General features: G+C 64.2%; 1 protein-coding gene across 2 annotated transcripts; it reads right to left on the reverse strand.

Annotated features, from left to right (window-relative positions):
- Window positions 1-398: 398 nt before the first annotated feature.
- NR2C2AP (nuclear receptor 2C2 associated protein) lies at window positions 399-3,922 on the reverse strand. 2 transcript variants are annotated; one of them, XM_069878354.1, is made up of 6 exons: window positions 3,885-3,922; window positions 2,221-2,282; window positions 2,036-2,126; window positions 1,794-1,899; window positions 977-1,045; window positions 399-736 (listed from the first exon to the last, which is right to left on the reverse strand). In XM_069878354.1, exons 2-6 carry the CDS (start codon window positions 2,259-2,261, stop codon window positions 621-623), a joined length of 423 nt encoding a protein of 140 aa, XP_069734455.1. In that variant the 5' UTR covers window positions 2,262-2,282; window positions 3,885-3,922; the 3' UTR covers window positions 399-620. The 2 variants fall into 2 exon arrangements, with proteins under 2 accessions (XP_069734455.1, XP_069734454.1); XM_069878353.1 differs by lacking the exon at window positions 3,885-3,922 and having other exon boundaries at window positions 1,794-1,854; window positions 2,221-2,305.
- Window positions 3,923-11,979: the final 8,057 nt, after the last annotated feature.

Genomic DNA, 11,979 nt, shown 5'->3' on the forward strand with positions numbered 1-11,979 from the left:
CAGCCCATCGCAGCTGCCAGTCCCTGAACCCAGCGCTGGGGTACTGGGCCACCCACCTCCCCTCCCAGTGCCACTTTATTCCTCTCCAGAGCTGTCTCTTGGAAGAGGGAACCTCCCTCTTACACCCAGAAACTTGCCAAGCCCTGTCTGCACGTAGCGCTCTAACCACACAGGGAAATATCCACAGGCTGGAGCGAAATTCTGCAGGAAGCATCACCCTGCGCGGCCCCAGCCGACAGCCGGCACACCACAACCCTGAGCCAGAGCCCTGCAAGGCCACAAAAGCCCCTCCAAGAAGCTCTGGGGTGGTTAGAAAAGGGGACAGACAGCCAGAACCCACAGTAAACCCCAGAGGGCTCGGTTCTGGGTTGCCACTTGCCCGAGGAGCAGCCGGGAAGGAGCGGGGACACCGTTTATTCAGCCAGTTACACAGGCTGCGTCCCACCAAAGGCTTGGAAGTGGAGGATCTGCACTAATGTCCCTCCGTCGCTGCCACCCGTGGGGTGGGATTCCCTCTCAGCGTCCCAGGGGGCGGCCGGCAGGGTTTGCTGCCCCGCGTCCCCCCGTGGGGTCACGCAGGCGATGGGGAACAGCCCCCCACGCCGCCCCTCGCTGCTGCCCTACAGCTTCTCCCCCAGCACCCCGAGGTGGTACACCACAATCCTCCCGAAGAAGTCCGTGCTGTTCTCAAACGTGATCTTCAGCTTATCCAGCACCGTCTCCTCCACCTGGAATCTGTGTGGGGCCCGTAAAGGAGAAAAACAGGCAGGGGGATGTCATGACTGGTGGAAGACCGGCTCTAAAGAGGCTCGTGTGGGGCTCACGCTGCAGCCAGCGATGTCCAGATTTGCTCCAGCTCTGCTGAGCTGCTTTAAATACCAGCTCTGCCATCACCTCCCTGTCTCTTCGCAGCCGCAGGGGGCTCTGAACCCACCCACCAAGCTGTTCAGCCCATCGCACAACGTGGCAAAGGATATCTGCATGGCATTGATGTCCTGGGGGTACAGGTCGGATATTTTCACCAGTTCTTCACCTGCTCTACAGCCTGCGGAGGGCAAAGGTGGAGGCTCAGGTGCTGGGGGAGCTTCTGCTGGCGGCCACGGCCACAGAGACCCCCCAGATCCTCCCTGCATTGGCTCTGGGAGCAGGGGTTCATCTAAGGGACCAGGTTCCCATCCACAACCGAAGCATCCTGGAGAACCCCGGGTCACAGGATGGTTTGGGTCGGAAGGGACCTCCAAGCCCATCCAGTCCCACCCCTGCCATGGGCAGGGACACCTCCCACTGGATCAGGGGCTCCAAGCCCCATCCAACCTGGCCTTGAACCCCTCCAGGGATGGGGCAGCCACCCCTGCTCTGGGCAGCCTGGGCCAGGGACTCCCCACCCTCACATTTCTTGTCTCAAACTCCCCTCTTTCAGCTCAAAACTGTTCCCCCTCATCCTGTCTCTGCACTCCCTGACCTACAGCCCCTCCTCAGCTTTCCTGGACCCCCTTTCAGTACTGGAAGGTGCTCTAAGGTCTCCCCAGAGCCTTCTCTTCTCCAGGCTGAGCAACCCCAACTCTCTCAGCCTGTCCTCATACAGGAGGTTCTCCAGCCCTTCAATCATCTCTGTAGCCTCTTCTGGTCCTTGCTGTTCCCCCACCTCTGCTCCAGCCCACGGTCTCAACCCCTCTCAGGTTTCAGGACCAACTGAAAAACACCTCTGGACCTCACAAACCACTGTGGGATCCAGGTGTGTGGGTAAACTGAGGCAGAGGGCTCCCCCATGTCCCCCAAAACCAACTCCTCACCTTCCAGCGTGCACAGCCGGCTGGAGAATCCTCCCTGGAACTGGATGTGGAGCTGCGAGACCTTGACGGTGCGGGGGAAGTCCAGGGTGACCCACTGGCAGGTGCCCTGGAAGCAGGAATGACACCGGGGTCCGTCACGGCGGGGACAGCGGCTGCTCCCCACGAGCACGGCTCCCAGCCCTCGCGCGTGGCTCTTGTCCCATCCATGGCCCTTGTGGCCTCCCCCATCCTCGTCCCCCGACCTGGTCCGAGTTCCAGCACGTCTCCTCGCTCGTGTCGAACATGTGCTTCTTCCCAAACTGCTTCACATCCCGGTTAAGCACGGAGCTCACCCTGCGGGGACGCGATGGGGACAGCGTCAGGGACAGAAGGACCCTCCTGGCAGCCCCCCCTGCCACCCGCTGTCCCCTCCAGCGCCGGGACTCACCGCGTGGCCGTGTCGGCGCAGACCAGGGGCTCCACGGGCATCGCTGCCCGCGGCCGAGCTGCCTGAGGAGAGACGGGGTCAGCGAGGGGCAAACGTGGGGACACCTGGGCTGCACTGGGGAACCCAAGAACCACTGGAGACCCTCCAGCAGCACTGGGGACACCTGGGCAGCAATAGGGACCCCCGAGAACCACTGGAGACACCTGGGCAGCAATAGAGACCCCCCAAGAACCACTGGAGACCCTCCAGCAGCACTGGGGACACCTGGGCAGCAACAGGGACCCCCAAGAACCACTGGAGACCCTCCAACAGCACTGGAGACACCTGGGCAGCAATAGGGACCCCAAAGAACCACTGGAGACCCCCGAGAACCACTGGACAGCAATACAGACCTGGGCAGCAATACAGACCCCCAGGAACCACTGGAGACCCTCCAACAGCACTGGGGACACCTGGGCAGCAATAGAGACCCCCAAGAACCACTGGAGACACCTGAGCAGCAATACAGACCCCCAAGAACCACTAGAGACCCTCCAACAGCACTGGAGACACCTGGGCAGCAGTAGGGACCCCAAAGAACCACTGGGGACCCTCCAGCAGCACTGGGGACACCTGGGCAGCAATACAGACCCCCGGGAACCACTGGAGACCCTTCAACATCACTGGAGACACCTGGGCAGCAATACAGACCCCCAAGAACCACTGGAGACACCTGGGCAGCAATACAGACCCCCAGGAACCACTGGAGACCCTTCAACATCACTGGGGACACTTGAGCAGCAATACAGACCCTTGAGCAGCACAGGAGACCCTCCAGCAGCACTGGGGACACCTGAGGAGCAATAGGGACCCCAAGGAACTACTGGAGACCCTCCAACACCACTGGGGACACCTGGGCAGCAATAGAGACCCCCAAGAACCACTGGAGACACCTGAGCAGCAATAGAGACCCCAAAGAACCACTGGAGACCCTCCAACAGCAGTGGAGACACCTGGGCAGCAATAGAGACCCCCAAGAACCACTGGAGACACCTGGGCAGCAATACAGACCCCCAAGAACCATTGGAGACCCTCCAGCAGCACCTGGGACACCCTGATAGCACTGGGGACCCCTGTGTAATATTGGGGACCCTTGAGCAGCACAGGGGACGCCCCCCGGGCGGCACTGGGGACCCCTAAGCAGCACTGGGGACTGCTGGGCAACACTGAGGACCACCCCCCCGAGAAGTTTTGGAGACTCCCCAGGAAGCACTGGGGACCCCAGGAGCAGCACAGGGGGCACTCGGTGGTAGTGGGGACCCCCAAGAGGCACCGGGGACCCCAGGAGCAGCATTGGGGACCCCAGGAGCAGCATAGGGACCCCAGGAGCAGTATTGGGGACCCCCTGAGGAGCACAGGGGACCCCGGGCAGCACAGGGGACCCCCAAACAGCCCCGGGGAGCCCCCCCAGCATCACCGGGGACCCCCAAGCATCCCCGGGGACCCCCCACAACCGCACCGGGGGCACCCGGGCAGCGCTGGGGAGCCTCGAGCAGCCCCGGCGACACCCGGGGGAGTACTGGGGACCCTTTAGCAGCCCCGGGGACCCCCCCCCCCACCCCGGGGGAGCATTTGGGACCCGTTAGCAGCCCCGGGGACCCCCCCCCCCAGCCCCTCGGTCTCACCTCCCGGTGCAGGAAGAGGCGGAACCGCCTCCCCGGGCCCCGCGCATCCGGGACCGCCCCCTTCCCCGCCCCTCCCCGCAAAAGCTTCGCCCCCCGCCCCCTCCCCTCCCTGCTCGGCCCGGGGCACGGGGGGTGCCCCCCCCCCCCAACAGCCGGTACCGGGGGCCGGGGGGCGCGGCGGGGCGGGCGCGGCGCCATCCCGAGTCTGACCGCCAGGGGGCGCTGTGGGAGCGCGGCTGAGGGCCCGCGGGGGGGGGGGGTCCCCAGGATCCCAGTACAACCCAACATCCCAGCATCCCAGCATCCCAGTACAACCCAGCATCCCAGCATCCCAGCATCTCAGTACAATCCAGCATCCCAGTACAATCCAGCATCCAAGCACAACCCAGCATCCCAGCATCTCAGTAAAATCCAGAATCCCTGCATCCCAGTACAACCCAGAATCCCAGCAACCCAGTACAACCCAGCATCCCAGTACAACCCAGCATCCTAGTACAACCCAGCATCCCAGGATCTCAGTAAAATCCAGAATCCCTGCATCCCAGTACAACCCAGCATCCCAGCATCCCAGTACAATCCTTCATCCTGGTAAACCCAGCGTCCCTGCATCCCAGTACAACCCAGAATCCCGGCATCCCAATACAACCCAGAATCCTTGCATCCCAGTACAACCCAGCATCCCAGTACAACCCAGCATCCCTACATCCCAGTACAACCCAGTATCCCAGCATCCCAGCATCCCAGTACAACCCAACATTCCTGTGCATCCCTGCATCCCAGCATCCCAGTACAACCCAGCATTCTGGCACATCCCGCCATCCCAGTGCATTCCAGCATCCTGGCGCGTTCCAGTATACCTGCACATCTCAGCAACCCAGCACATCCCAGCATCCTGGCCCGCTCCAGCATCCCTACACGTCCCAGTATCCCTGCATGCTCCAGTGTTCCTGCACACCCAGCACCTCCACATGCTCCAGTATCCCTACGTTCTCAAGCATCTCTGTGCACTGGGAGCATCTCTAGGGGCTTGGTGCATCCCTGCACGCTCCAGCATCCCCGCACTCCCAGTGTCCCCCTCACCAATACAAGACACCAGCATGGAATCCAAGCCCTCCCCGCTGCCTCTGGGCCAGCACAGCTCTCCCAGGGAGCCCGGAGCAGCTGTGCAGGCAGAAATCACACCCACATCCCCCAAATATAACACAGCATCTGCTTAAAATCATCCTTTGCAGGCTTATGGTCCCGCTGCGCTTGCCCACGGGCTCTGTGGACGCGCCCTGGTGCTCGGTGAGGTCGCCAAGCCTTGACCCCGCGGTGGTCCCACGTCCCCAGCTGGCTCTCGCCCCACCTTGCCGGGGGAGGCGACGCAAGGACAGGGCCCAGCAGGGCTGCTCAGCCCCCCCCAATCCTCCCTGGGTGCTGAGCCGCCTGCATGAGTCACGGTGGCCGCGTCGAAGCTGCCTGCGCTCAGCCACAAGCAAGAATAAAGCCTGCTGAGGGCTGCAAAACCATCACCTCCCCCTCGCCACGCGGCTCTGGGGGCTCAGCCCCACCTGGGGGCTGCACACACGCGTGCCCATGCGTGCACGCACCCGCGGTGACACACGGCAGCGCACGCGTGACACGCGCTGCCTTCCTCCCCCTTCCTCCCCTTCTCCCCCACTTGAGTTTTGCCAGAGAAATTGGGTCAAAATCCACAGGAGCCTCAGTTGCCCCACGGCACGTTGCGCGTCGGGGACGCAGCTGCCAGCTCTGCCACCGCGTCACCGCGTCCCCTCCCGCCTGCACATGCCAGCACCATCCCCTCTCGCCCCAGTGACTCCCAACCCCTTGTTTTGGGGGGGGACACCAGGGCTCTTCGGCCTCAGCATCTTCCTCCTCCTCTTCGCTCTCGAGGAACGAGGCAGTAGACGCAGCCGGGAGCAGCTTGGCCGCGTTGGCTCGCGGCTGCCATCCAGCCGCCCGCTGCGGGGGGTCCTTCGCCTTTTATCCAAGAGCTAATGGAGAGCCTGATGCCAAACCAAGCGTGGGCACGGATCCCGACCCCCCCCGCTCCCACCCGGCACGAGCTCCCACCCGGCAGCCGGCGGGACGCTGGCCTGGTGCCGCCGCGGCCGCCTCGGAAACGGGGCACCAGGGCCCTTGGTGTGGAGGGTTTTGAGTTTTGCTGAGCAGCCCCGGCTGGCGCTGGGAGCCGCTTCCCAAAAAGAAGCGGGTGTCGTGCCCTTCGCCGTTAATTACTTGCAGGGATTGATTTCCACTTCCGTGTAAACACTGGAGATGAGCGGTGAATGCGGCACCGGCGCTTATTGAACATCGCGGCCCCTCCTTTAGCCCCCTTGGAGGGTCCGAGGGGCCTGGAGCGAGAGAGAAGGGCAGGATTTGGCACAACCATAATTAATGCCAAACAGCGATGTGGTGGCATCTCCGCGCTGGGAAGCAGCCGTGCGGCCCTGATTCTTCTTCCGTATCAGGATGGTGATGGGTGCGTCCCTCTGAAGGGGATGGATAAAGGGATGGAATTATAATTATCTTATTATAACCTCGTTTTAAGCCACAAACTGTTGTTCCGCGGCGGTGCTGGTGTCCTCCCCACGCAGGGGATGCCAGGGATGCGGCACATCAGCCGCGAGCAGGTGTGGGGTGGGATGTGCCGTTAATGAGCTTGGCTTTGCTAATGGGAGATGCTGCCCGGCATCCCTGTGCAGTCAGTGCTGGGGAGGGGGGTGGATAATTAACGCCCTGGCTAATGAACCAGCACAGCATCCCGCCAGCCCTGCTGCTAATTGTTGCCGGCGTCGGAGAGGGACTGGCCAGGGCTGGTGCTCCCCGTGCCCGCTGCCAGCCCCGCGCCAGCCCTGCCGCCTGCGCCCCCACGATCCCCCCCGGCACCGGGATCGGACGCCGGATTGAACATCGTGGGAGCTGAGCTGGTGGCATCGCCGCTCCGGAGGGGACAACGCAGCCCGTGTCACCGGAGGGTGCTGGGTGCTGGGTGCTGCGGGAGGGTGAAGGCAGGGAAGGAGGCGGTTGCCATGGAAACAGAAAATAAAATCAATGCATCCTGCTGGCAGGTTTGGAGGGAAGTCGGGCCTGGCCAGGGCAGGGGCTCTACAGCCCTGGGGGAGGCACCGTGGCCCCCAGCCCCGGGCTCGCTGCGCCCTCGCCACGGTGCCCGGTTGTGCCGCGGGGAAGACTTGGCCCTGGTGAGGGATCAGGGATGATGTGGATGCGGGTCCACGGTGCCAGGGCTCGGCTCATCCCCTCCCAGTGGTACCCGGGTCGGAGCATCCTGCATCTCGCCCGGGAGAGACCAGCACCTCACCCAGGAGTGGCACCAGCTCCTGGTTCACCTGCTGCGGAGCTGTCTGTCTGTCCGTCCATCCATCCATCCATCCATCCACTCCTGTGCCAGCGCCCCGAGCGCCGGCCCCAGCTGCGGTGGCAGAGGCCTCATTAATAAGCGGCTCTCCCGATGAATGTGGCAGCTCTCCTGGAACGGGCTTCATTAGCCGCCGGCGGACCTGAGCGGAATAACAAGCGGCTCCACGGGGCGCAGGACGGGGTCCCCCACACCCCCCAGCACCACAGGGACTGGGGCACGCGGCCACGCTCCAGCCCTGGGGAGCCGAGGGGCTCCTCGCCACCCAGGGAGGGTCCCGGGCACCCCGGTCCCCCCACACTCAGCACCTGAGGGACGGCACCGGTGACACCGCTCAGCACCCCAGTCACGGCACAGCCGCCCTGGCTGCCAAACTGGGCAGCACTGGAGCTGCTCCTGGCCTCGCCGCCCCCAAACCGGCTCCGTCATTGAGGGGTCACTGGTTTCACCACATGCTCTGCCAGGGGTGACCCTTCCATCCCCTGTGGGGCTCCTCAGTGTCCCTGCGCTCCCCGCTGGCCGCGTCACCTCTCTATTGCGGCTCTTGATGGGAGCGCAATAGAGACCCATCAAACTCATGTTATGTGTGGCTCCTGCTCTCTGTGCCATCCCCTGGGTGGCCAGGACCAATCCAGGTCTGTGTCGGAGCCGTGGGGACCCCCCAGCCCCACCCCAGAGCCGGAGCCTCGCTGGGTTTCCCAGGGGCAGCGGGTCCTGGTTGTCTGTGATGGGAGCCCCTCGCCATCGCGCACCCCAAGCGCCAGCAGCCGCCTCCCCACGTCCCTGTCACAACAAAGGAAAACATCTCTGGATGGAAACTGCAGGAGGGTCGTCACGGCAACACTGCTGCAGGATTTCACCAGAAACCCAGCGTTCCGGCTCAAAAAAGGCATTCGGGTCCCTGCTCGTCCCGGCGGGCGCGGGTGCAAAACCCAAGGGGGCCAGGGCTGAGCGTGTGGCCCAGCGGGATGGAGACACCGCGGTGACGCTGCTCTGGGGGCCTGGCCTGGCCCCACCGGGGACGTGGGGCACAGCGAGGATGTGGTGACAACACACGCTGCCTTGTGGGAGCAGCTCGAGACGGAGCCACCAGCGCAACTGGGGCGATGGGGCGAGGGTGGGTTTGATGTGGGGCTGGGGGTGCAGAAGGGACCCCAAGCCCAGTGAGGATGGGGTGATGGGGGTGTCCCTCCTCACCAGGCAGAGCTGCCTCTCCCTCCCGGCTGGAGCGATGGGGATGGAGAGGGGGTTTGGGGCTCCAGGCTGGGCTCGGGGACGGGGGCACCCCATGAAGTCACCTCCCAGCGGCGTGGACGTGGTCCTGCTCCTCCGAGAGCCGCGCTCATCCATGCTGGACCACCCTCTCCGGGTGCTTGGAGATCCATCCCAATCACAGCGGGATGCTGGGGCTCCAGGCTAGGGGTGGGGGCTCCCCATGAAGTCACCTCCCAGCCGGAGGGGACACTGGGGCTCCAAACTGGTGCTGGTAGAAGAACTGGTCCCCCCGGTGCCCTCATGAGGAGGTGTGCGGGGGGAACGCTGTCTATTAAATCCCCGTCCGTAAGGCGCGCTGGCTGGTGTCTGTTATGACATTTATCTCCACTCGAGAGGAGAGCTCCGATAACTCACTGCCGGCACCTTCCTCAGCGAGACAAACGGCTGGTGGCCCAGCCAGGCCCTGCGTCCCCCCAGGAGGAGGGTGGGTAGGTATTCAAGGTCCCCCCAACTCTTCACTCACCTCCCCCTTGCTCCTCCAAAGCCTCAGGAAGGTCTGAGTCCCCCAGGTGGCTCTGGTTCCACTCTTCCCTCACCCCCGTCGTGGGTCCGAGTCGAACACTGGGTGCCGCTTGGTCATCGTGCTCATTAGTGAAGGGTGGTGGGTTCTAGAGGGACCCCAAAGGAGCTGGGCTCTCAAAGAACCCATCACATCCCTTCCCCAGGCGTGACGCCTCATGCCGGATGAAGCTTGGGAAGACGAAGAGTGGGAAGAAGGGTTTGGGCAGCCCTGGGAGCCGCGCGGAGGCAGCAGGTGGGTGGGATGTGGGTCTTGCTGCGGGCGCAGGACCTGGTTGTGGTGGGGGCAGCGGGAGCATCTTCACCCCAACGGGCTCCCAGGCATTTGGCGCGTTTGTGAACGTTTATGAGTGTTTGGGAGCCGGCTCCACCTCGCACAGGCAGCGGCCCCAACTCCACTGGGAGTCGCGCTTATCCACGCTAGACTGTCTTCTTCAGGCACTTTCTCCCTCTGGACTCGGCACTGGGGAGACCACTCCTCGAATCCTGGGGTCAGTTCTGGGCCCCTCACCACAAGAAGGATGTTGAGGCTCTGGAGCGAGTCCAGAGAAGAGCAACGGAGCTGGGGAAGGGGCTGGAGAAGAAGAGGAGCGGCTGAGAGAGCTGGGGGTGTTTAGCCTGGATAAGAGGAGGCTGGGGGGAGACCTCATTGCTCTCTCCAACTCCCTGAGAGGAGGTTGTGGAGAGGAGGGAGCTGGGCTCTTCTCCCAAGGGACAGGGGACAGGACGAGAGGGAATGGCCTCAAGCTCCACCAGGGGAGGGTCAGGCTGGACATCAGGAAAAAAATATTTCATGGAAAGTGTGATTGGTCCCTGTCCGAGGCTGCCCAGAGAGGCGGTTGAGTCCCCTTCCCTGGAGGGGTTTAAGGGCCGGGTGGACGAGGCGCTGAGGGACATGGGTTAGTGATTGACGGGAATGGTTGGACTCGATGATCCGATGGGTCTCTTCCAACCTGGTGATTCTGTGATTCTATGATTCTATGGAGATGGGGCAGCAAAGCCCACCCAGCACCCCTGGGTGCTCTTTCCAAAGCCGCCAGCGGGATGGAGACCCCCAGGGTGGCATCGCCAGCCACCTGGATCCGCTTGGAGGAGGATGTAGTCAAGACATCAGGGTGCCGGCAAATCCCCCAGGACCCCCGATCCTGCTTGGCAAAGACCCTTGGGGGGCTCCACCCCTGGTTGTGTCCCCCACGCTCGGGCACCTACGTGGGGACGGGGACGCCAGCTGCAGCCACATAAAGAAGGGGAACAGAGGAGCTCTGTGCGCCGGGGTTGTGCCAGGGGGGTTCACAAAAGGCAGGAAACGCCGCGAAAAAAGGGAGTCTGGCACAATGGAGTCGGAAATGAGAACTTTGCTCTCGGGTTTCCGCGGACCCATCCTATAAGGAAAATAAGAGGGGGGAAAAATCTCTCTTACCCCGCTGGTTGCCAAGCCGTGGGAGCAGGGTGGCATCCTCCATCCACCGGTCGGGAGGTGACCCCCCTAAACCCTCCCCAGCAGCTCAGTGATGGCTTTCTCCCCCATTTTGGGGGTTGTTTCTGGTACTGCAGCTCCGTGGAGGGTCTCACTCGGTTTATTGGAGTTGCTCAGGCTTTTTCAAAGCCTTCAGCCGTTCTCAGCATCTTCAAGAGAATCTGGGGGTGCAGAGGGGCTGGAGGATGCTGCTGGAGGACCCTATGTGGCTTGGAAGGGGGTTTGGGGCGCAGAAGATGCTGCTGGATGCAGCCTGTATAGGGCAGGAGGGATTTTGGGGTGCAGAGGGGCTGGAGGATGCTGCTGGAGGACCCTGTGTGGCTTGGAAGGGGTTTGGGGGTGCAAAAGGGGCTGCTGGATGCAGCCAGTGTAGCTTGAGAAGGGATTTAGGGGCGCAGGGGGACTGGTAGATGATTCTGGACACAGCCTGGATGGGGTAGAAGGGGTTTTGGGGTGCGGAGGGGCTGGAAAATGTTCCCCTCTTTGGAGGCACCCTAAAACCCCACTGGGTCCCAGGGTGGGGATGCCAAGGTGGGGGGGGGACAGACCTTGCAGGGGGTGACACGACGGGTCCCACTTTGGCTTGGGGGGCTGCAGAGGGGCTGGAGAGTGCTCCCCCCCTGATTGGGGGGGTGAGGTGGGGGGAGAGGGGGGTGCTCTGAGTGGGGAGGGGGTGACCCCGGTTGTGTGGGGTGGTTACCTCGATTGAACGGGGGGTGGCTCCGGTGGGGAGGGGGCCCTGTTGGGGAGGGGGGGAGGCAGCGGGGGGGGGGCAGGTGGCTCTGTTGGGAGGGGAGGGGGCAGCCCCGATTGGGGAGGGGGGGGCTCCGCTGGATGGAGAGGGGGTTCGAGTCCAGCTGGGGGGTCGGGTCCGGTTGGAGTGGGGGGGGGAGCCTCGATGGGGGGGGGAGGGGGTGAGATGGGGGGGCAGCCCCTGTTTGAAGTGGGGGGGGGCCTCCGTGCGGGGGGGCTGGATGGAGGAGGGGCAGCTCCGGTTTGGGGGGGTTGAGAGGGGGGTTGAGATGGGGGAGGGGGCGAGATGGGGAAGGTTGGAGGGGGGGGGGAGGCAGCTGCGGTTTGAGGGGGGGGATTCTCTGGATGGAGGAGGGGCAGCTCCGGTTTGAGGGCGGGGGGCAGCTCGGTTCGGGGGTGTCCGAGGGGGCGGCCCCAGTTGGAGGGGGTCCGGGTCGGGGAAGGGGGGGGTCCGGGGGGGGCGCATGCGCGGCGCCCCTCGCCCTGCGCCGTCGGGAGCGCGTTCTCGGGCAGGTGCGGGGCGGGCGGCACCGGGGGGGCCGGAACAGCCGCGATTGGCCCGGCCCGGCCCGGCTCGGCCCCCTCCGGGGTGGGGGGACACGGGGGGGGCCCGGCCCCGCCGCCCCCCGCCCCGCGCCGCTCCGCGCCCCCCGCGTTTAAAGCCCCCGGTGCCGGCGGCGATGAAGCCC

Source organism: Phaenicophaeus curvirostris, chromosome 28, assembly GCF_032191515.1.
Source record: "Phaenicophaeus curvirostris isolate KB17595 chromosome 28, BPBGC_Pcur_1.0, whole genome shotgun sequence".
NCBI classification, from domain to species: Eukaryota; Metazoa; Chordata; class Aves; order Cuculiformes; family Cuculidae; genus Phaenicophaeus; species Phaenicophaeus curvirostris.